The sequence below is a fragment of the Monodelphis domestica genome, chromosome 4 (assembly GCF_027887165.1).
Source record: "Monodelphis domestica isolate mMonDom1 chromosome 4, mMonDom1.pri, whole genome shotgun sequence".
Classification (NCBI taxonomy): domain Eukaryota; kingdom Metazoa; phylum Chordata; class Mammalia; order Didelphimorphia; family Didelphidae; genus Monodelphis; species Monodelphis domestica.
Genome location: NC_077230.1, coordinates 9,085,306 through 9,111,047, shown reverse-complemented (window position 1 = coordinate 9,111,047; position 25,742 = coordinate 9,085,306). Strand labels below are relative to the sequence as shown.

The following is a 25,742-nucleotide window of genomic DNA, read 5'->3' as shown; positions in this document are numbered from 1 at the left end:
CTTTTCACAGATGATGAAATGATTTACTTAGAGAATCGTATAATCAACTAAAAACTAATTAAAATAACTTAAGCAATGTTTCATTAAATATAAAATGAACCCTCACAAATCATCTGTATTTTTGCATATTCTGAAAAAATCAATTAAGAAGAGATCAAAAAGAGAAACTCCATTTAAAATAACTTCAGACAGAATAAAATATTTGACAGTATGTCTCAACACAGGAAATATATTAAACATTCTATACACATAAGAAACCCCAAATTAAATAATTGGAGAAATAATTATTGTTCATAACTAGGTCAAGACAACATAATAAAATGACAAGGCTGCCTATATTATTTATTCAGTTAGTGCTATACTAAATAAACTGCCAAAGGATTATTTTATAGAAACTGAAAAAATAAAGCTTGGAATATCAAGGGAATAAGTAAAAAAAGATCAGAAGGAAGGAGGCTTACAGAACCTGATCTTAAACAGTACTAAAAGCCACATTGTCAAAACAGTTCAATAGTGGGTAAGAAACAGAGAGACAAATCATTGGAACAGGTTAGGTACATGATATATAGAAGCAAATGAGCATAGTAAACTAGTGTGTGATAAACCCCAGGATACCAGCTATAAGGCAAGAATTTACTATTCAACAAAAACAGTTGGTAAAACTGTCAAGTAGTCTGACAGACACTAGCATATACCAACATCTCATATAATATACCAAGACAAGCTCCAAATATGTACATCATTTAGACATAAAGGCTGATGACATGAACAAGTTAGAGGAGTGAAAGAAATTACCTATTGAATCTATGGCTGAGAAAGTGTTACAGGTACCATATTATTGATACCAAACATATATGCACCAAATGATATAGTCGCCAAATTGTTAAAGAAGAAATTAAATGAGCTACAGGAAGAAATAGACAATAAAACTATACTATTTGGGGAGGGGGGGGCTCAATTTTCCCTTCTCTGAACTAGATAAATCTAATAAAAAAATAAACAAGATGTGTAATTACAATTTGAACCCTAGAACTACAATTCCCAGCACTCCATTTTCCTTCTGTTACATGCTGACGTAGGCAACATATAAGTTTTATGTAGCCTCTGTGAACCTTAAAAAATTCCCAGACCCTACTTCATAAGGTTGGGTTAAGACCATTCCCCATTGGGACCATTCCCCATTTGGGCAGTGAAGGTACTTAGATCAGGAATGTAAGACCTCTACTCCATCCCTACTTAAGTCTGCCCTAGGGGAAGATAAAGTTGTAAACTCTTTGCTGAACAATGAAAGATATTAAACCCATACTTATAGTAAGACAAAAAGCTCTTTAAGCCATGCCTATTTTTGGATATAATACAAAGGGGTGCTAAGTACCTATAAAGGTCAGGCAACTTGTGAACTTACAAGGAGCAAAGAGGTGAAAACTTACTCAGAGATTCTAGCCTACTCAGGTGTGGATTACTAAAAGGATTAGTCTACTCAGGTGTGAACTAAGAATGGTCTGTCCTTTGAAAAACGTCTACTGTGATTGGTAGATGGGAGAACTTTGGGGAGGTGACATAGGAGAAAATTCCCTATATAAGGAGATGACAGTCTCCTAAAGAAAAAAGAGTCTCTAAGGAGGCTCTGAAGAGAGGCTCTTGAAGACAGTCTGAGGGAGGCTGACTCTGGCTGGAACTCCCTCTGAGGAGACTCTGTCCCTCTGAATCCTTGCTTAAACAGATCTTATGGTGAGTGATTAAAGCCTGACTGATCTTTCTCTTAAGGTTTAGGCCTGGGTTGACCAGGGCTGTCCTGGGCCAGCCTATCCTTTTCTACTATATGGAGTGGAGACAAAACTGAAAAAAGTTATTTAATATCAACAAAATCAATAGAGTCTAAGAAGAACCAACTTCATTGTATTTAGGACATTCTTGGGCACCCCCCTGAAGGGCACCACCTTAAGGGTCATTTGCACCTTCACTATTTTTTGAACAAGCACCATTTCTTATATATTGTTGTTGGGTATTATCATTTTCTTCATTTGGAACATTGTCATTATTTTCCCAATTCCTATTTCTATAATTCTGGTTTCTAAAGTTCTTATTTCTATATTCATTATAGTTATTTCCATAATCATTATTATAATTTCTAAAATTTCTAAAATTCTGGTTTCTATGACCATTATTATCATTTCTATAGTTGTTATTTCTAAAGTTGTTATTAAACTGTGTATTTCTTCCAATCATCTTAAGAAAGGTTCTACATTCCATCATTTTGTGGCCTTTCTTCTCACAGAAGTGGCAGGTTACTGATTTATTTGTGAATTCCCGCAAAGGGGCTAGTCTCTCCCTTATTTTTCAATTGTCTCTTTAACATTTCAATTTCTTTCTTTAAATCTTCCACTAACGTATTGCCTTCCTCAGGTCTTTTTACACGACCCTTATAAACATAGGTTGCTACTCTCCTCAGTTCTTCGAGGTCCATAGAGTCCCAATTAGGACAGCTAGTTTTAAAGTAGTCTTTTACCACTGAACAACAATTCTCAATGAATTGCCTATGTTTTTGTCTAATGTCTCTTTCTCTGGATAAATCAAGGTCCATATATGTATTTCCTACGTCAATAAGTCTGTCCATAAACTGGGAGGGTGTTTCATCAATATCTTGTCGGGTTCTTTCAAATTTGGGAGGGCGGGGGGTTGTATAATTACAATTTGAGCCCTAGAACTACAATTCCCAGCACCCTACTTTCCTTCTCACATTAAATGCTGATGTAGGGAATATATAAGTTTTGTGTAGCTCTGCCTCTCTCTCTCTTTTCTGGTGATCACATTTGGTAGAGGGGGTGTGAGGTGAGAGCCAGGAGAATATTGCTCACATGGTTTTAATTTTGTTAGATAACTAGGTTTTTATTCTTTCTACTTGAAGTAATTATAAATAAACTTTAGAAAAATCAGTACTTGGAGTATTGTATATTAATTCAAATCTTACAAAGAAAAATGTGAGGTGAATGAAATCTTAGAAAAGTTGGATTTAATAGCTTTCTACATAAAATTCAAGATTTAAAAAAAAATTTTAGGGAAATTTCAGGAAAAGAAACTCACTATCTCCCCCAAATCAAGAAAGTGAACTTTTTTAAGAAGGTGCCATAAAGAAGCCTGCAGAAACCACACACTGCATCAAAAGATCCAGACTGAACTTTGGGATGTAGTGAATAGAACTAAAGGGGGTTGAACACATTTACTCTGAATGTAAAAATGTAAAATCTTGTGCCAAAAGGGATTTCCCCCTAATTGGCTGTTTGTCAGTGCACCTACCAATCATTGGTTTTGCTTTCTTTCTCTTTTATTTCCCTCTTATTACCAAATTATTGTAATTACTTCTTAGAAAATGCAATATTATATGCTCCTCTAGTAAGAGATATTTTAGAGATATAAGCTGGTTATATGAAATGATTAATTGGGAGATAAGGCATGTATATCTGGGAGATTTCAACATGCTCGTCTCCCAAAGAATCACAGGGAGGTTTGTATAAAGGAAACATCTTTTCCGTGCAGGGTCATGAACTTTCTGCTTGGGTTTGGGTCCGGATCAGAGAAACATTGACTGGTTCCTGAGATGTGATAGACCAGTTCACAGGGAAAGGAAATGATATGGAAAAAGATGCCTATTATTAAAAAAAAAATGAGACTGTAGAGGAGGAGGAGAGCTCTGTTTCTCTGGAGGTCTTGGGCTAAGCGTCTTTCTGCGATTCAGCATTGGTGGATAGGACAGAAGACACTCTTGTGAGCTGGTAAGATTAGGGTAGTAAGCTAGGAGGAAAATTTTTCTATTTCCTTCCCTCATTATTTCTTTCTTAGACTATATTTATATTAAAATTAAATTGTTAAAAGCTACTATCATCCTCTTGACTTAAGGGTTAATTATTTTATAATCGGCAACCACAACAATCTTTTTTTAACTAATATTATATTTCCAAACCAATTTTTAAATATTACATTTAGAATATTATATTTGGCATAATATTAATTTTCAATATATTATTTTTAATAATTCAGATTCATGAGAAGAATATACAAACACTCAGGAAGGGGTTGGGAGAGTGGGCATCAAATAAACCACTTTTAATTGCACTAAAGGGAAACTGATGTATATACTACTATAACTGATAACTTAATGGTGACTGAACCAGATGAGGTCAGAGTGGCTGAGACCTTAGAGCCTATGGTGGCCCATATGAACGACAAGATTTGGGAAATTAACCTAATAAGCCCAGAGTCTTATAAGGTCCAGTCAAATCTGAGGTACTACAGTGGGTGGAAAAGACCCAGAGGATTCCTGACACAGTCTGGAATACACTATTGAAACTTGCGTCTCCAAATCCCAAGAAGCAAAGACTAAAAAATTGTTTGCTTTTTTTGAGCCAATATGGAATGTTGAGAATTCACATTCCATAACTTGGTATCCTAATAACCACCACTTACTGAGTCACCCAAAAAGTCTTCCTCTTTCAAAAGGGCCTAAGGAGGCAGCTAGGTGGCTCTCAGAGAGAGCCACACCCAGAGACAGGAGGTCTTGGGTTCAAATCTGGTCTCAGATAATTTCTAGCTGTGTAACCCTGGGCAAGCTAACTTAATTCCCATTATTTAGCCCTTATTGCTCTTCTGCTTCGGGACCAATATTTAGTATTGGGTTAAAAAAAAAGGTATAGATGAGGTGAAACTATAACTATGGTATATTTGTATTTACTTCGAAGTAAAGGGATCATATATCTGACTCTGGTAATAAAATCACTGAGCAGGATGAGGGAGTTCTTATTTGGCATCTGTAGGAGAAGGGGGCATTCACTCTACAAAGGACTTTAAAGAGTCGATGTATTAGAGGGCAGGTTTGGGTATAATGGAGAAAAAGTAGATGATAAATGCCCAGAAGGTAGAAGGAGAGTGAGATGGATTTTCCCCTTCGGTCTTCTTCAAATATGTCTCCCCACTCACCCTGCCTTTACTTCCTTCTAATAACTGATTTAATGGGTGAACCTCTTCTCTTGGGGAAAGAGAGAGAGATCAGCTCTCTCCCTCTTCCAATACGACAAAGAAGTCAATTTAGGATAACTGACAACTTTATTCTAACAAAGTGTGGTTAGGGGTAAGATAAGCAAGATGTCTGCAGGTTGAAGGAAAGAGGGTAAAGGAAGTCCCTGTCTGTCTAAAATATCTTTTTCCCTCCCTCCAAAGTTGGGAGACTCAGGCTTGCCAGCCGGTCTCTAACAAGCTCAGGGTTTTGTCACCCCTGGTCTATCACGGCAGAGCCAATGTCCAGCCCCAGGGTGTCAGAGGAGCTGTGTGAGATCTTCTTATGTGACTCTTATTCTTCTCTTCTGCCACAATTCTTGGTATCATGGGGGGGGGGGTGGTTAAATTCAATGAGGGATCTTATATGGCTCAGGAGAGAAATTCTCTGATCAGCCTGTCACCCTTGCTATCTCAAGCTAGAGAGAGAGATCAACTGGCTCTCCAAGGAATCTCCTCTTCCCTCAAGATTCCAAGCCTCCTCAACCTGTGAATGGAAATCCTTACAATTTCTTCCAGGCTCTGTCCATCAAAGTCTTTGGATCATTCCTCTATCACATTGAAGGTTTTGTAGCAGGGAGATATTTGGGTTTGAAAGTCAAATACTGAGTAGCAGTTTGGGGAGAATCTTGTTATCAGCTTAGATTTGGGGACAGGTTGCATGTAAAAGGCTTCTAACCTATTTCCACTTTGTTAGGGATGACTGATGCATATTGAAGAATTGTGACCCATGCCAGAAATGCTACCTTCACTATGTTCCTGGTGCTCCTCTGCTTGGTTAACTCAGAATCACTCCCTTGCATTAGGAATCCCACCTGCCCACTCAATGTGCGGAAGGAGAGTTCGTTGATATCTGAGACTTGGATCTTCCAAAGTGGGAGAAAGAATGTGGGATTTCTGGCTTTTCCACATTTTTTCCCTTTCTTTTTGGTTGGGGAGGCATAGGGTTGTCTGGTTTTTTTTGTCTTACTGAGTGCCCCAGAGAAGATAAAACATTTCTGACATACCTACATCTACTGAACTTTACTAGAATTTGGTGGTTATTCGAGCGAATCGATTGCTCAACTGCTGGTTGATCTTGATTGTGCTTATGTAACTGAAGAGAAGAAGAAGAGCAAGGAAGATTTTGACTTAAAAAGGAAAAATCCCTCTGTAGATCACTGGCTGTACAATCCGGGGGACTTGGGAGAAGTTTTGTCCCCAAAATGTGCGTCACAAGACAGCAGTTCTTTCCCAGCAGGAGCTTAAGTGACAGTCTTCAATGTGCAGTTGCAGGCTTTGGAGAGGGCTGTTAATAAGTTCACTGTATGCCTGGAGCGACGTTTCAAGTGAGAGCGAACAACAATTCATTGATATAACCTGATCAGTGCCAAATTCGATCCTGCCTAGCCAGTAGCTAAACTGTCTACGAATTCATCATTTGCTACCGACTAGGGAAGACAGATGTCCTGAAGGCAATATCAGCGCACTTATGTTGATATTTCATCAAGGAAAAAAGTAAATGTGGCATCCAGGGAACGGAGCCACAAGCACATTAGGGTATATATTTCACCAAAGATATGCTTTAACTAGAACTTCACCTGCCAAATGAAAGTCATTGTTTTGTTTTGAAACAATTTCCCATGTCAGAGGAAAAAAAAGATTAGAACTAGGAAATGGGCCAGCTGTTTTTTCCAGGGAAAGGTGTGAAGAGGTGGGAATAGTACGGATGGTGGGTTCAGGGCCCCTTCCATTTCCCATTTCTTTCCCCCAACAGTGATTAGGAAATAGTTGGTTTGAAAAGAAAAACACTGCAAAATAATATATGCATAGCCCAGATCAAATTGCTTAGCATCTCTAAGGGGGGGGGGGGGGATTGGATGGTCTGGATCTTATAATTTTGGAAAACATATGTTGAAAATTACTATTACATGTAACTGGAAAAACAAAATATCTTTGAAGTAAAGAAAAAAATAAGAAAGAAAAGAAAAACACTCTGGGGCAACTAGGTAGTTTAGTGGATTGAGAACCAGGGCTAGATATGGGAGGTCCTGGGTTCAAATCTGTGGGCAAGAGCTAAGGTAGTGACTGACAAATAATTATAACCCAGGGGAAAACCTGAGGCAGTGGCTGGCAAAGACTAACACAACCCACATAAAGCAGAAGTTGGATGACAAGTAATGACAACTAAACCACTCGGCAACCCCACTTATCAGTATATCACTATACCATTACCATTAGAGGAGCCATATGCAAAGATTTCAAAATTGTCTTCTACAATCATTTTATTTTATCCATGATGAATTGTAGCAACTATTTCCTTTTATGCCTCATAAATAATATATGTTAGGAAGAACTCATTTAATAATTTCTTACCTTAACTATGCTGATAGGCTTCCTAGATAAGTGAAAACTTGCATACAGCAAAAAAGTCAAGATAAAAATGAAGGCCCTGTACCTGCAATGCAAAACAATAGTAGAGGATGAAAACTACAATAACATGCTTGAACAAAGAGCATCAGAGAACACAATCAATTTTCAAATGTGCCATTCACTGTAATTGCATATATATTGGTTAAAAATAAAATCTCTTAAAATTAACTGAAAAATAGCTGTTAAAAAGGTTATCAATATGATCATTGTATTATTTTCCTCGAATTTAAAGATTGGTTATTAAGTAATTATGTAAAATGTGGAATTTCCTTTAAGAGGAAATTTACATTTTTTCTAAATTAATGAATATTCATTAAGTACTCATCATGTGCAAAGATTATACTAAGTGCTAAAGAAACAAAAAGACAAAAAGCAGTTTCCTGATCCAATTCTAATTCCTATCCTTTTAAAGAACTTGACATACTTCTTAGAAACAATTATTATTTAATATGACTATTTGCATAGCAGTCATATCTTCCCACAGGCGATACTATTCATTATTCCAGAAATTCACATTTTTTTTATCTTTGTATCTCATCCAGGCAGCACAATATTTTTCATTGAGTAATTGCTTACTAAGTATTTGTTGAACTGAAATGAACTGAATTGAAATGGATTCCAAGGGCATAAATGAAGCAGATACAATGGAAAAGGTACAAGATTGAACATGAGAAACAACCTGTGCGACTTTAGACCAATTTCTTTAACTTTTGAACTCCAGTTTTCTCATTTTTAAAGTGAGAAGAATAATACTGAAAGTTCTTTGTAAACTTTATGGAACAAATCAAAGCTTCCTTATTTAATTCCCCTTTCTTCTGGCCATTATGGAAAACAAAAGGTTCATTTCAAAGGATCAGAACATTTACTACTAGAAAGATCTCAGTGGTCCATGTATTCCAAATTCTCTGTTTTATTTATTCTTTCTTTTTATGAGATCTAGAGATAAGGAATTTCTTTCAAGAGTTCTCTGTGACAGAGGCTGGCACATGAAGAAAAAGTGCCAGGCTGAAGAGTAGGTGGAATTGATCACTACAATGGAGGAGGGACCCCAGGAGATTGGAATCTTGAGGAGCAGAAGATTCTGGCTGGAAGAGGAGTTGGTCTCTCAGTCTGGAGAAGTGGAAGAGAGAAGGTGGATTAAGACTTTCTCCTGAGAGTTACCAACTTTTTCCTGCTTATGACTAGAAATCCTTTCCAACAACATTTCCAAATTGAAAACCCTCAGTGAAGAGAACCCTGAGAAAAGGCATTTGTAACCTATGTCAGACTTTACCTCAGCTCCTATTGCCCTGGGTCTGAATTGTGGCCAAGGAGCCAAACCCAGGGTCAGCCAACCTGATTATCTCTCAGGGGGCTCAGGCTGCCAAAGCCTGAGTTCTCTCCAAACTCAAGGAGAGAGGGGAAAGGGTTTTAGACAGAGACAGGGACCCCTTTTTCCCCACTTTACTTTCCCATTTTCCCCTGCCAATTATTACTTTGTATTACCCTGATTGAGTTGACATTAAAATAGTTATCTTTTGCCCAGCTGTGAATCAAGCGTGAGTGAACCGATCAAGGGGAAACCCTTTGGTCTCAAGTAGTGGAGGGAGGACAAGAAGGAGAAGAGCAAATCTGGGAGAGCAGCCATAGCAAAGGAGGGAAGACAGAAGGAGGAAAATCTTTAAGCTCCATCTCCTCTCTCTGAGCCAACCCTAAACTGTCCTCTCCTAGATCCTGTTACCTTTACCAGCCCCAAACCTCTTCTCCATTACGTCTGCTGTCTTCCCTGAATCCCACTTTGAGAAGGGAGGTCTCCACTTTTTTTCCTCTCTCAATACATGGCAGGGCAATGCAATTAAGTGTGAATCAGTCTTAATAAATTATGCTTGATCTCTGTTGATCAAGTTGATCTCTAATAGCTAGTTTAGTAATGGAATCTTTTATAATTTTGGATTGGTCCTATGGCAGAGGTTCTTAACTTAAGAATCTATGAACTTAAAAAAATTTTTTTTGGATTATTTTAGTTCAATAAATTGCTTTTCTTTGAAATTCTATGCATTTTATTTTATTTATTTAAAAACATAATGCTGAAAAAAAATTGGAAAATGAGGGGATGCCCTCCAATTGGGGAATGGCTGAATAAATTGTTGTATAAGTTGGTGATGGAATACTACTGTGCTCAAAGGAATAATGAACTGGAAGAATTCCATGTGAACTGGAACAGCTTCCAAGAAATGATGCAGAGTGAGAAGAGCAGAACCAGGAGAACATTGTACCACAGAGATACACTGTAGTACAATCGAATGTAATAGACTTCTCCATTAGTGGAAATGCAGTGATCCTGAACAACCTGGAGGGATCTATGAGAAAAACACTATCCACATTCAGAGGAAACACTGTGGGAGTAGAAACACAGAAGAAAAACATGTGCTTGATTAGTTGATTACATGGGTTGAGGGGATAAGGCTGGGGATGGAGACTCCAAATGAACATCCTAGTGCAAACAACAACATGGAAATAGGTTCTGATCAAAGACACAAGTAATACCCAATGAAATTGTGCATCAGCTGCCGGAAGGGTGGGAGGAAGGGAGGGAGGGAAATAATGTGATTATTGTTACCAAGGAATAATGTTCTAAATTGACTAAATAAACTTATTCAAATGGAAAAAAACAAAACAAAACAAAACAAAACATAATGCTGAGGAGTCCATAGGCTTCACCAAGTAAAAGGGTCCACAACATTTAAAAAGTTCTAGAACTCTTACTCTATAGGATTGCTTCTTATCCAGATGAACATCCCTCCAACCTTTTTCTACCCACACAAATTTTCAATTATAAAAAACAAAAGTTTTAAATAATTTCCATAGAATATTCATTCTCATACCTCTCTAAACTGTATTCAGAACTTTCTCTACAATCCCCAGAAAATTCTTCATCCTAGAAATTCACTCTAGTCTTGAAATTTACACACTAGAATTTTTTTTTACTCTGCCCCAATGGCTTCTCTCTAATTGGATGGCTTTTCCCAGAACCTCCATTTAATATAGATAGCCAGGGGGGCAGCTGGGTAGCTCAGTAGATTGAGAACCAGGCCTAGAGATGGGAGGTCCTAGGTTCAAATCTGATCTCAGCCACTTCCTAGCTGTGTGACCCTGGGCAAGTCACTTGACCCCCACTACCTAGCCCTTACCACTCTTCTGCCTTGGAGCCAATACACAGTATTGACTCCAAGACGGAAGGTAAGGGTTTAAAAAATATATATAGATAGCCAGGTCTCATTCCTTGCCAGGCTGCACTTCAAACTTTTAATATGACTATTTCCCATTAGAATATAACCTTCTCGGGGGCAGCTGGGTAGCTCAGTGTATTGAGAGCCAGGCCTAGAGATGGGAGGTCCTAGGTTCAAATCTGGCCTCAGACACTTCCTAGCTGTGTGACCCTGGGCAAGTCACTTGACCCCCATTGCCTAGCCCTTACCACTCTTCTGCCTTGGAGCCAATACACAATATTGACTCCAAGACGGAAGGTAAGGGTTTAAAAAAAAAAAAGAATATAACCTTCTCTAGGATAAGGAATATCTTTTCACTTATATTTATTTGTATTCACATGGGAGGTCCTAGGTTCAAATCTGGCTTCAGATACTTCCCAGCTGTGTGACCCTGGGCAAGTCACTTGACCCTCATTGCTAGCCCTTACCACTCTTCTGCCTTGGAACCAATATACAGTATTGATTCCAAGATGGAAGATAAGAGATTAAAAAAATTTTATATTCACAGAACATAGCAGTATCTGGCACACAGTAAGTTTTTTCTTAATTCTTTTTTAAATTTTGATTTCCAAATTTTTCTCTCTCCCTTCCTTTATCTCACTCCCCATCCATGAGAAGGCAAACAATCTGGTATAGTTTATACATGTGTGGCCATGCAAAACATATTTCCACAATAGTCATGCTGTGAAAGAAATCACAAAGCAAAAAACCAAAACAAAACTCCAAACCTCCATTCTTTCTCTGGAAGTGGATAGCATTTTTCATCATAAATCCTTCATAATTAGTCTTGAATCATTGTATTGCTGAGAATAGCTAAGTCATTCACAGTTTACCATTCTACAATATTGCTGTTACTGTGTATGATGTTTACTTCTCTTTGCATTGGTTCATCTAAGTCTTTCCAGGCTTTAGAGAGCATCCTGCATAGCAAAATAGTATTTCATAACAATCATAAACCACATCTAGTTCAGCCGTTCCAAAATTGATGGACATCTCCTCAATTTCAAAATGTTTGCCACCACAAAAAACTGCCATGAATATTCTTGTACATATAAGTTCCTTTTCTCATAATTCCACCAACAGTGCTGTAGTATTTCAGTTTTCCCACTTTCACCTGCAATATTTGTCATTTTCCTTTTCTGTCATATTAGTTAATCTCATAGGTGTGGAGTAGTACCTCAGAGTTGCTTTAATTTGTATGTCCCTAATCAGTAGTGAAATACATTATTCATATGACAATAGATAGCTTTGATTACTCCATCTGCAAACTACTTGTTCATATCCTTTGACCACCTATCAATTGAGGAATGGCATCTTTTTATAAATTTGTCTCAATTCTTTATGTATTTAAGAAGTGAGACCTTTATCAGATAAACTTACTATAAAATTACCCTCATATTTATGATGACTATGTATTTCTCTCCATCTAATTTTCCCCTTGTTTAATCAACACACTCTCTTCATAAGTGTTTTACTTATGATGCTGACTTTTCCAGGGATATAGGGATGTAGGGATATAAATAGTTTGACCTTATTGAATTCCTTATGATTTCTCTTTCCTATTTACCTTTTTATGCCTCTCTTGTGTCTTATATTTGAAAGACAAAATTTCTATTCAGCTCTGATCTTTACATTAGGCCTTGAAAATTCTCTATTGCACTGAATACCTATTTCCTACCCCTAAAGATTATACAGTTTTTCTGGGTAGGTGATTCTTGGTTATAATTTTGGCTTCCTTGCCTACTGGAATATCATATTCCAAATCCTCCACTCCTTTAACATAGAAAGTATTAAATCTTAGGTGATCCTAGAGTATTTAATGACTTTTCTTTGGGTACTTGCAAAATTTGCCCTTTGATCTGGGAGCTTTCAAATATGGGTATAACATTCTTGGAAATTTTCATTTTGGTATCATTTTCAGGAGATGATCAATGGATTCTTTCCATTTCTATTTTACCCTCTGTTTTTACTATCAGGGTTGTTTTCCTTGATAATTCTTGAAAGATAATGCCTACACTATTTTTTTGATCATGGTTTTCAAAATTCTCTTTTCTTTAAAAAAACAAAAACTCTTAACTACCATATTTAATCAATACTATGTATTGGTTCTATGGCAGAAAAGCAGTAAAGGTTAGTAAATGAGGCCTCAGTGACTTGCACAGGGTCACACATTTAGGAAGTGTCTTAGGCTAGATTTGAATCCAGGAACTTCCCACTCCAGTCTTGGCTCTCTAACACTGAACCAAACTAGTTGCCCCTGAAATTCTCTCCATTTTTTTTCTTAAACCGTTACCTTCTGTTTTAGAATCAATACTGTGTAATGGTCTGAAGGCAATAGAGTGGTAAGGGCTAGGCAATGGGGGTTAAGTGACTTTCCCAGGGTCACACAGCTAGGAAGCATCTGAGGCCACATTCTGTCTCTAGGCTTAGCTCTCAATTCACTGAGCCACCCAGCTGCCCCAAATCCTCTCTTTCTAATCTATTTTTCAGGTTACTTGGTATAGCCAATAAGGTATTTTATGGGTTTTTTCTTTTTTTTCTTCACTTTTTCATTTTGTTTGATTACTTTTTGATGTCTCATGGAGTCATTAGCTTCCACTTGCCCAATTCTAATTTTTAAGATAATTTTCTTCAATAATCTTTTGAACCTCTTTTTCCATTTGGCCAATTTTACTTTTTAAGGAGTTTTCTCCAGTGGATTTTTATGCATATTTTTCTATGTGGCCAATTCTACTTTTTAAGAAGTTCTTTTCTTCAATGAAGTTTTGAATTTCTCTTATGAAGCTGTTAATTCTCTTCATAATTTTCTTGTGCTGTTCTCACTTATTTCACCAATTTTTCCTAAACTCCTCATTCAATTTTTGAAGTGATTTTTGCTCTTTGCTTTTTTTTACTCTTTATTTAGCTACTAAAAATTCTTTTTGGGTTTTTGTCCAGTATACATTTTTTCTCCAAGTACTCAAATCTCTGCTTATAGATGTTTTTAGATCATTGTCTTCTGAGTATAATAATTTTTATGATCATATTCTTTTGGTGTTTGCTCATTGAAGAAATTTTTGACTTTGAACTTTACATTATTTAGGCTCTGCTCTCTTGTAGTGGTGGGAGGTCACTGTCCCTGAGCTTCTTGCTTTTTTTTTTTTTAATTCTGCTGTTTTTAGAATTATTTCTGGGACATTTTAAAGTTTTTCATATTTCCAAGATGGTGTTACATGGGGAGATATAGGTACACTGTTTTTCTAGTCCATGCTCTAGTTCCTTTTCCATGAATAGAACCTGCAAGAACTCACATTCCTATCTACACTAAGACCGAGACCACCTGCTCCCTTACAAGTCCTCTTCTCTGTCCGACAACTGTAATCAAGTATTGGGTAACAAGCAATGGAACATTACCCGGGAGCCCACTGACTTCCTGTCATTATGTACTTCATGTAGACGTGGAGGGTCCTGTCTCTAACTTCCTGTCCTGAGCTTGCTGGTGGCAAGGCAGGCATTTGAACTGGCTGATCAGGCATGGGCACATGGTCCTTATTCTGTATCCTTTTTATTCCTTGATTTCCAATGATCATTAATAAATCTCAAAAAATATGACATTTTTTATTATTGAGGCTAATTTTAATTTTTACATTTATGTCAACTAGAAGGGATGAGAAAAAATTCAATTTTTTTAAAGATAGTCTAGATAAAATTTTAAGCCACGTTTCTCCTGCCAAGGCTTTTCACCCACCCACCCACCCACCCTCGCAAACTCTGAGAGAACTCTGAACTCTCTTTGGAACTGTTGTCTTTTTCTTTCCCTACTTTTTTTTTAAACCCTTTCCTTACAAAACTATGTATTGGTTCCAAGGAAGTAGAGTGGTAAGGGTAGGCAATGGGGGTTAAGTGACTTGCTCAGGGTCACACAGCTGAGAAATGTCTGAAGCCAGATTTGAATCTAGGACCTCCCATCCCTAGGCCTGGCTCTCAATCCACTGAACTACCCCCTCTTTTCCTACTTTTTGCCTGGTCGTTCTCTTTGCTCTTCCTAATGGCCGTGCAATAGCCAGGGACTCTTGGTGAAGAAAAGATAAGCTGCTTCTCTCACCCAACTGCTTGAGCCCATGTTCCTCAGTTTCTCGATGCTGATCTCTGGCCCTAGCTGCTCCTGTTCCTGAATCCTACTCCTGCTCCAGCCCCAGCCCCAGCCCCAGGTCCCTGCCACTGTATCTTTAGAACTCACAAACTTGGAGCCCTCTCCAGGCAACTGGTAAAAACTGGGGTGTATTTTCCTTAGGCAATAATTAGCCTCTACATGGCAGGATACCTCAGGGGGACAGGGAAGAAGGTTCCTCTTCCAAACAGGAAGTAAATTACAAGCAAGGAGTACTCTACAAAAGAAAAGTACCTTGCCTATTTCAAACAACATCTACCATTCATGAGTGCACTGATCCTTTCACTTATCTTGCCTGAGATTCAGGAGAGAATCAAATCTTTGCCATTCCAGCCTGCCCAGTCTCTAAGATTCATTCAATTTGGGATTCCTTCACACTATGCTCCGCAAGTTCTCCCTTGCTATGGGATTTCCCACAGTGCCGACAATAGGGATCTGAATGGACAGAAAAAGGAATTTTTAATTAATTATAATTATAATTTTATATTTTTATTTATTTATGTGATTTTAATATTATTTTATTATATTTATATAAAATTTATAATATTATATATCTATATTATATATAATTTATGTTTATATTATATTACTTATATATAATTTATTTATTTATATGATTAATTATAATTTTAATTAATTATAATAACTTTTAATTAAATTAAAGAGTCTGGAGGTGAAATTTTGAGCCTTTTCAGACCCCATTTTTTAAATGAAAGTCTCTATATCTTATTATATTTTACTGATTATCTGCTTTAAGACTTAATTTTGTGGTTTTAAGTTCATATATTAATCTGATCAATACAATTGTTACACTGAATCATTTTAATCTACTGTGTTTTAACTATTAGATATATTCTGTTACCTATCCCCTATGACTACTAAATGAAATATAGTAAAATATTTTAAAAGCCCATAAACAGCTTCTTCTTCTTCTTTTTTTTTTTGCTTTTGTTAATTGTCACATAGATGATGGATGGACTCAACCTAGCTAACCTTTGGAGAATTTAATGAGCTAAGAATTTAAATGGTAATTCTAAGGGGTCATCAAAAGTACTTTTAATCAACTAGTAGTTTCTGAATGGATTTTTTTTTTAATATTTATATTATAAAGAATGTTGTAGTAAAAGTAGAAAAACAAAGAAATGTTCCTAGTGTGTAATTGAAAATCTGTTTCCCTTAGAAAGAGCTACATTTCCCAGGAGCCCACTGACTTCCTGTCATTATGTACTTCTTATAGATAGGGGATATTAGGTAGGGACATGGAAGGTCCCACCTTTTTATTTCTTGTCCCGAGTGTGGTGGTGGTAAGGCGGGCATTTGAACTGGCTGATCAGTCATGGGCACGTGATCTTTATTTTGTATCTTCTTTATTCCTTGACTTCTAATGATCATTAATAAAACTTCATAAAATATAATATTTTTATTATTAGAGATTATAATTTAATTTTTATATTTGGCTACAAAAAGGGATAAGAAACTCTCTCAATTTTTTTTAAGATAGCCTAGATAATTTTTTAAAGTCACGTTTCTCCTGCCAAGATTTTCTTTTTGCCCACTCCACCCACTCTCGAAAACTCCAACTCTCTTTAGAGCTGCTGAGTTTTTCTTTTCCTAGTTTTTGCCCGGTTTCTTGCTCTCCCTACTGGCTGGGCTATTTTTAGCTGGGGGGTTCTTGGGGAAGAAGAGATAAACCTCTTCTCTTGCCCAACTGCTTGAGTCCTCGTTCCTCCTTCCTCTCTGATGACTCTGGGGTTGCTGATACTGCTTTCTCCAGCTCCTGACCCTGATCACTCATCAGCCCCTGGCCTCCAGAAATCGTTCTCCTGATCCCCGGCTCTGCTCCTAAATTGGCCTCCAGCCCAACCCTGACCACTGTTGCTGCCCCTGCTGGGCTGATTGTTGCCACTGAAAAGCTAGGAGTCCTTGGAGTCACTTCTCAGGGCAGATGGTAAAAAAAAAACAACACAGGGTGTCTTTTTCCTTAGGCAACAATTAGCCTCCTAACTCTCTCTGGGGAAACTAGCATTTTATCTAAGGGGGGAACAGGGAGAAAGAAGACTCTTCCAAACAGTAAGTTGATTACAAGTATGGCGTATTCTATAAAAGAGCAGTGTATTACCTATTTCAAACAGCTTCCATCTTTAGGATGTTTTTTCCTTCTACCACTGATCCTTTCAATTAACTTGCCTGAGATTCAGGAGAGAAATTCATTCCCCTACAACCCTTTGCCATTTGGTCCTGTCCAGTCTCTAAAATTCGTCCAGTTTGAGTTTCCTCAAATCCATGTTCTCCCCTGCTATGAGAAATACCACAGTTCTGACAAAAGGAATCTGAACAGATAGAGAAAGGAACTTTAAAGAGGCTAGAGATGAAATTATCAAGCCTTTTCAGACTGCATTGTTTTTATGAAAGTCTCTATATTTTATTGAATTTCCTGAGATCATTTTGTTTAAGATTTAATTTTGTTGTTTTAGTTCATATATTAATATATTTGTATAATGTATAATGACACTGTTCTGTTACACTGAATCATTTTAGTCTGCTGTGTTTTAATTATTAGATATATTCTGTTACCTTTCCCCTATGACTACTGAACAAAATATTGTGAAATATTGTAAAAGCCCTTAAACAGTTCTTTTTTTTTCTATTTTGCATTTGTTAATTGTCACTGTGATGATGGATGGACTCAATCTGGCTAACAACCTTTGAAAAATTTAATGAGCTAATAATTTAAGTGGTAATTCTAAGGGATATTCAGAAATAATTTTAGTAATTACTAGTTTCTAAAGGATGGTTTTTAATATATATATACATATATATATGTGTGTGTATATATGTGTCATATATGTGTGTGTGTATATATATTTATATATATATATATATATATATATATATATATATATATATATATATATATATAGGGGGCAGCTGGGTGGCTCTCAATCAGTGGATTGAGAGCCAGGCCTAGAGACGGGAGGTCCTAGGTTCAAATCTGGCCTCAGCCACTTCCTAACTGTGTGACCCTGGACCAGTCACTTGACCCCCATTGCCTAGCCCTTACCACTCTTCTGCCTTGGAGCCAATACACAGTATTGACTCCAAGACGGAAGGGTTTAAAAAAAATATATATATATATATATATATTTTTTAAGGAATGCTGTATAAAAGAGAAACAAAGAAATGTTCCTACCAAGGTGCTTCTATGAATCAAGAAGCCTAAAAAAGAGCCCCCTGAAAAACCTCTTCAGTTTAATTTACTTCCAGCAGAACAATTTAGATTTCTTGGTGATGTTCTAGACCCAAATAAGTTTTACTTTGTTAAAAAATATATTTGCCAAGGTTGAAAGATTTGCTATGTCTGTAAAAATTGTGACAAATATCCATCAATTCATAGCTTTTTTTTAATGTCATACAGCAACTTATATGAAATATGATAGTGGGTTTGTTTGCTATTGTAATTATGTAATTGTAACAATTATGTAATTGTATTTGGGGACTTTTATATTTTTTGAATGTGCATTACATACTGTACTACTGTTCTTTATAAAAAACTGTTACTTTGTGAAAATCATTTGCTTGCACTCACAGTGGATCATGGTCAGGTTTGAAGAGGAAATGGATCTCATTTTTTTTTTTGGTGAGAAACCTTTGTATTCTACCTTTCCTTAGCTGACACACAGTGGCAATGATTGTAAGCTATATATTTTTGATTTTTAAAACTTTTTTTATTACTTTTTTGCTTGCATGAAATGCAATATACTATTTCAGTTTTATTTTTTCTTTCCTTTTTGTGTTTGAAGCACATATCACCAGTAATGAGATTTTCTTTAGCTTTTTGATTTTGCAGTAATATGTTTAAAATATATTTGCTATAATGTCAATGCATTCCCAAAAAGCTTTAGACTACAAAAATGATGCCATTGACTGTTTAAAAAAAAATTATGGGATATTGCTTAATGATTCTGTCTGATTCCAGGACAAGAGAATACAAAAAGAGCCATTGCACAATGCCAAAGAAGCACAAAGCTAAACTGCATAGTGCCAACAGAGTACAAGGTCAAAGAGACCTACCAATCCAGATGGAATTGATGAAAATTTTGAGCCAAGACAAGAGGACTTGAACTTACTTGTTTGGGGTTTGAGGTTGTGGCTCTTTAACATGTGTTAAAGGCAGGTCTTCTTTGTCTCACATTCTACCAAGTATCTCAAATTTGGCTCCTACTTGGTTCCTATAATCTAGTCCCTTTTCTGTCTTTCATGGTGTGGGAAACTTTCTATAGTCCTGGCTACTGATTGGGTAAACGCATAATTGCTTAAATCACTTTAATTGGGCCCTGATTCAAGAACCTGTTATTGATTTATTTTTCCTTTACTTAGAATTTTTACACATAAGACTTTGATAGTCTATATTTCATCCAGAAATTATCTTTTTTAATTTTGATTTTTTTGATGTTTTTGATTTCTCTTGCCAATTGATTCATATACCTCATAATTTAGTCATGCATTCCTAAGTAATCCCTGGGTTTTTCAAGACCCTCTTCAGGGGGGGAATGTATTATTATTATTATTCTAAATTGCAAAGTTTATATTTGTTTTGAGAGTAATTTTAGGATAAGAAACATGCTACCTCTCCAAATCCAGAAAGTGAACTTTTTGGAGAAGGCGCCATTAAGATGCCTGCACAGACCACATGCTGCACCAGAAGATCTAGAGCAACTTTGGGATTTGGTGATTTGAACTGTGTGGAGTTGAATGCATTTGGTTTGTATATATACTCTTATGCCAAAGGGGACTGCCCCCTAACTGGCTTTTTGTCAATGTGCTTAGTAATCATTGGCTTTGTTCTCTTTTCTTTTTATCCTCAAATTATTGTAATTTCAAAGTTTGTTATGTTTACAAGATCCATTGGAGAGACTAGTCTTCCATGGATCTCAGGGGGAATGTATAATTGAAAATCTGTTACCCTAAAAAAGAACTATATTTCCTGGGAGCCCACTGACTTCTTGTCATTGCATAGTTTCTGTAGAGAGGGGATATTAGGAAGGGATATGGAGGGTCCCGCCTCTTCCTGCCCCAAGCTTGGTGGTGGTAAGGCAGGCATTTGAACTGGCTGATCATCCATGGGCTTGTGGTCTTTATTTTGTATCCTCTTTATTCCTTGATTTCTAAGGATCATTAATAAATCTCCAAAAAATATAACATTTTAATTATTGAGACCAATTTAATTTTTACAATCTTTTACCCAATGCCAACACAGCAATTTCTTTTTAACTGTTGAATTTTTTGTCCAGTGTTGATGGTCCAATTGTCCAGTTCCCTTAGTATCTTGGGGTGGCAAAAGCTCGTAAAACTGCTGCTGCTGTCACCGCTGCCTCCAAGGGCCATAGTTAGTGTTGTCACAGTGCTGTTGTGCTATACCCCAGTATTACAGACCTCTTTTTCCAACTTCCTTTTCTAGCTATGCTTCTCCTGAATTCAATTTTACATATCATTTTAAAGTTGTTTGGAGGGGAATATTGGATGGATTTAATTGGAATGCTCCCTCTAAAAAAATTCTCTTGGATTGGGATCTTTAAAATCCCCTTTTCAATGCCTACAAAAGAAAGGTAACAAAATACTCAGACATTACCAAATGTAATGGAAACAACATGGCCTTGGTTTTTTCTAGTCCTAGTTCTATCACTTTGGCTCACCATATGACAGTGGAAACTGAGTTTCATTTTTCTCATCTGTACAAGGAAATTAATATACTATGTTCCTCATAAAGTTGCTATGAGGAAAATAAAAAATGCTATAGAAACACATGTTGGCAGTGTAATAGAAGCATCAGTAGGCAGTAGTAAGTAATAATCTGCCTTTTAAAAATAAAGTTATTTATACGCATGGAAGAGATGAATCTCATTATAACCCAACTAGGGAATACTCGGACTCACGAGGTAATTAATGAGCAAGGCTTGAAATACCCATTGCTTATATCATTATATGGGAATCTTAAGGAAATCATCACCAAACAGAAGAGGCAGAGGGAAGCTCACATGGGCAAGTCAATGTTCTTATGGCCAGGCATGTGCAGTTACTATTATTTGGGAAGGAGAAAAGGGAAATGGGGAGGAAGGGAGAGGACGTTCCCCTATTCTTTGCTGCAAAGTCCATTGAACAGCTGATGCTAGCTATGTCCCAATAAAGAGGGTGTCTCAAACGGGGTCAGAAGCCATGTCTCATACCTCCTTAGAGCCCGAGTATAGATTTTACCGGATCATTTGCCAATCCTCTCTTAGTGCCTGACTCCCATGAGGATACATGAGAACCAATTAGAAGTCTTTCACTAGTCACTCAGACTCTTTAATAGGTGGCAAATCACATGGATCATAAGGCAGCTAGGTGGCTTAGTGGATATTATAAAACAGAATCAAGAAGACATGGATTCAAATCCTACCTCGGGCATTTATTAACTGTTACTCTGGGCAAATCAATAACCTCTGTAAGGTTAGGTTTTCTCAACTGTAAAAGGGGGGTGATAATAGCAACTATCTTACATGGTTGATGTGAAGATCAAAGGAGATTACACACATAGAGCACTGTGCAAACCTTAACGCTCTATACAAAATGTGACCAAGGCCCGCTGCAGTCACTGCTATTACATGCTCACACCAGATGTGATTTCACATGGTAATGCCAAATAGCTCCCAAATATGCAGCGGTTAAGGCATACATAAAGTTGATAACACACTGTAACTGTCATCATTATGCTTTATGTGGGGTTATTTTTATTTCTCTTTCTTGTTTCAGAATTATTTGGTAAGGAGAGGAGGAAACCGAGGCTAATGAGAACTTTTCTGCTAGCCAGGATATTTTCATTTGCTAAATAATGAAATGGCAGATTTGCATTTCTTAGCACTCTGTGGAATGAACCCCGAGGTTAATCAAGCCAATATAAAGAAGCGCTTTCCCTCTGTTTGAGTATATCTCATTTCCTAGCTATTGGTACTGACCATTATTTTGAGCTTATCATTAATTACAGCCTTAGGCAACATATGCTCTCCATAATAATTTTCCTGCAGTGACTATGGGATTCCACTTGACATCAGTTAGTATGAGTATTAAATGGCTTAAATAAGAATATAGTGATGCAAAAAAAGAGACTTAATGTTCTTAGTAACAATTTTATAACATCGTAGTGTTAAGTATAAATGGGGGAGGTTTGGCTCCTCTTCCCAGTTGAGTTGAGCCTAATCACCGATTAGGCTATTGTTCTATTAACAAAGTATTCACACAAAATAATACCTTTATGGAATGTGACCACTTTTAATTGAGTCCACTGGGTAATCTGTAAAAGATGTTATTAGAGAGATAATCCCTATAGGGGATTTCTCTGACTGTCAACGCCCAATGGTTGTGGAGTCTAGAATCAGAGCTACTTTCCCAGATAGAGACATTCTATCGAACAGCTGGAAAATCAGTTTGAGAGTTCGAGTCTCAGTTGAAGGAGCAGGAATACAAATTCCAGGTAGATACAAGGCATTTAAGAGTAGATGTAGCTTCAAGAGTTGGACCTCTTGCAACAGAAAAGAAAGCTAGTAGCCAGGGTAGCTGGGTGACTCATTGGATGGAGAGCCAAGCCTAGAGACAGGAGGTCCTGGGTTCAAATCTGGCCTCCGACACTTCCCAGCTGGGTGACCCTGGGCAAGTCACTTAACCCCCATTGCCTAGCTCTTACCACTCTTCTGCTTTGGAACCAGTACACAGTATTGATTCTAAGATGGAAGGTGAGGGTTTAAAAAAACAAAACAAAAAGAAAGCTAGTAGCTATGAATCTTTTGGAGGTGTGGACCTAACCAGCACCCTCTTGGTTCAGTTTCAATACTGGAATGAAATGAGGTAGATGCTCAAAAGTCACTAAATATTTAACAAAGGAAATTAACTTTGCACTAATACAGCATGAATGTGCAATAAGGACAGAGGCACTCGGCTTCTCTGGACACAGAGCCTCCCCGTCCTTATTTCCATGTGGAAATATCTGGTCAATAAGTCATCAGGGAATGGAGACTTTTTCATGAGCAAAGGCACCCACTAAGTCAGAAAGTCCTAGACTAGAGGCAGCTGGAACTCTTTCTGCCTCTTGACCAGAAATCTGCAACAGGAAAGCTAAGGCTAAAGATGATGCTTCAGGATTGAAAAGAGGGCTAGTAACAGCAATCAAGAGTGGAGCTGTAGAGATTAGACCTTGGGAATATCCCACCCTATAAAGATGCGATGCCTTAGAGGGAGTCTCCAGGAGAGAAAAGTCTTGGGGACAACAGTAGTACCAAAGGAATGAGCAGCCTGTGTGCTTTACTATCAATAGCCAGCCTTCCCACAGAGAGCTTATCTATTTGGGGGAGAATGTATCTCATATTTTGAAGGAATGTTTTTTATGTACTGTTTCTACTTTGCCAATTTAATAACCAGCTTATCTCTAGGAAGGACGTTAAGGGAACGTTCTCTAGGTAGGGTTTGTGAGCTACAAAGTACACTCATACTCAGCCACCCGTAGTGTTCCCTAACAACAGCCTTGGGGGGACAAGTTCAGGTTTAAATGGAAGTTGGTCTATCCAGAAGAGATGGTACTTAGGTAAAACCAGAAAGTTACAAAACGGAAAATGAAAAAAATTGGCTAACGTCCCAAGTGCCCTTGCAGCATTTGGGCCCCAACGTCTAAGCATGGCATTTGACCGGTGGTTCCCAGCCTTTGACTGGTGGGAAATTCAAAGAAACTGCACCCTGTGAAGAAATCTACATGTGAGTAACCATGCTATATCCAGACAAAAGAATGTTTCATGCAAAAATACATAATCAAATTCTCAAATGTATGTAGATGTTATTATTAAAACAAGCTTGTTTTCAAACATTCAGAGTAGCTTTCTGCCATTATGTATTCCTCAATCAACAGATACAAATATGAAAACTACGACCATGTAGTGTTTGTAAAATTTTTGACACTAAAAACGTTTGACATTTGGAAAGTTTGGACTACAAAGATAAATCAGAGTCACCCAGAACTTACCATTGATCCCTTGTGAATGAAGTGATAAGCCGGATTCCGGTAGGGAGTGAAGCCATTTACCACACAACTGATCACAGAGTTTAGGTCACAAAATGGAATGGTTTACAAGATGATGTCTGCCTCTTGATCCAAATTATCCCTCCTATTCGGGGTGTTGAAAAGTCTCCGTAAAAAAGGTCCTGCTGAGTAGGTGTCCTTTTGGATATCTTGTTCTCCAGCCTTGTTCTTCTCCCAGGTGAGGTTTCTGCACTCTAAAAGGAGAATGAAAGGTTATGAAAATTCAAGCATCTTAACAAGAGTGAGTTTTGCGGTGGTGGGTGGACAAACAAATCTTGTTACTATTTCCCACCTAACTGACACCTTGTGCTCTTCCCCAATGTCATAATTCAAATTCCACTTCCAATATAGCAGAAATGTCAGATAAGAATCCCCCAGGAATCATCAAATTTTGGCTAAAAGGCATTCTCTCAGAGCTCCTGTAATTGAATCTACTTTCTAAATCTTTTTTTCATTGTGCCCACATCACTTTCCAAGGTAGAGTATTATGATCTGAGAAAAAAGAAACTTGATTTAGGTCTTTCTTTAGCCATAAAATCTTATTTAGCTAAGATTATGGCCAGATCATTTTTTAAAGCACCTTATTACTACAGTAAACATTTTTTTAAAAACTCATCTGTATGGATGTTAAATGTCCCTTGGACTTATACTATCACAAATCAAAAGTGAAAAAATGTCAAAATCACTCTAGATTTACTGGAGGTAACATAAGAAATGTTATTCTAGAAAAAAATAAGTTGAAATTGGGGGTAAAGTGTTTTTATACATAATCTCATGAAGAAGTAGCAAACAAATGGCTTCTACCCTTTACTCCATTCTCCATTTTGGAGAGTTACAAAAGCAACTCTAGAGTAGTTTGCATCACAATAGAAAAAAAAATTTAAAAAGGAAAACAACAAAAGAATAGGAAGAAGCCAGGACGTCACTCTACAAACTCCCAAGATTTAATATGAGACACTGACACAAAGTGGGAAGTCCTATTGACTTTGCAGAAGAGGTGTCAGAACTAACTATAAACTCCCCATAAACTAATGTCAAGTCAAAAAGAAACTCTTTCAGGATGTCTAAGGAAGTGTTCTTAAAGACATCTGAAGAAATATTCACACTCAGTTGTGATCCTTGGTCCCCTATAGGAAAGATAATGATAGATACCTGCTAGACAAGAGCTGAACTAAGTGCCAGTGTCTGGAAAGAAACTGTGAAAGAGGGTGAATGCCAGAAACATGTCACCTACCAGGAGCGGAGGAAATACAAATGAATCACAAGGGGAGCTTTTTCTCAAAAACAATTATATTACCTTATTCAAAGGAGACTCAGAGAAGAGAAATAATGTAGAGGTACACAGCTTCCTCTCCCTCCCTAGGATTTTTAATTTCTAATTTGTCAACATTAACAAACATAACTTTTCTATAATGGAAAAATATTCTAAATTAATTAAATAAAAATCCCCCCCCCCAACATTTCTATATACCAGTTTAATATTCCCTCAGGATTACTTCCCCAACTAAGACATACTCAGAGATTAGGTCACTAAAATGTGCCTGCTGCCTCAAGTCTTAGGGATAACCCTCTGAGTCTGAACACTAAACGGGGTGCTCTACTCATTAACAATCATCCAGTAGACCAATTAGGTATAGATCCAAGTTTCTAAAACAAAAATTCACTATTTCGTAAAAAATATTGGGAAAAATGGAAGCATCTTTGCAGAAACTTGAAATAGACCAACATCTTAAACCATTTACCAAGAGAGGATTAAAATGGATAATGACCTAGGTACAAAGGA

The 25,742-nt window shown here is 37.1% G+C and overlaps 1 protein-coding gene across 5 annotated transcripts in view; it reads right to left on the bottom strand.

Moving 5' to 3' along the window:
* Window positions 1-25,742, bottom strand: part of SLC37A1 (solute carrier family 37 member 1) — a 183,831-nt gene that overhangs the window by 100,549 nt on the left and 57,540 nt on the right. For all 5 annotated transcript variants that reach the window (XM_056826006.1, XM_007493189.3, XM_007493188.3 and 2 more), the window contains 2 exons: window positions 23,903-24,153; window positions 7,405-7,486 (listed from right to left, as the gene is read on the bottom strand). In XM_056826006.1, coding sequence (XP_056681984.1) covers window positions 7,405-7,486; window positions 23,903-23,958 — 138 coding nt within the window. In that variant the 5' untranslated portion in view covers window positions 23,959-24,153. The remainder of the gene's footprint in view (window positions 1-7,404; window positions 7,487-23,902; window positions 24,154-25,742) is intronic.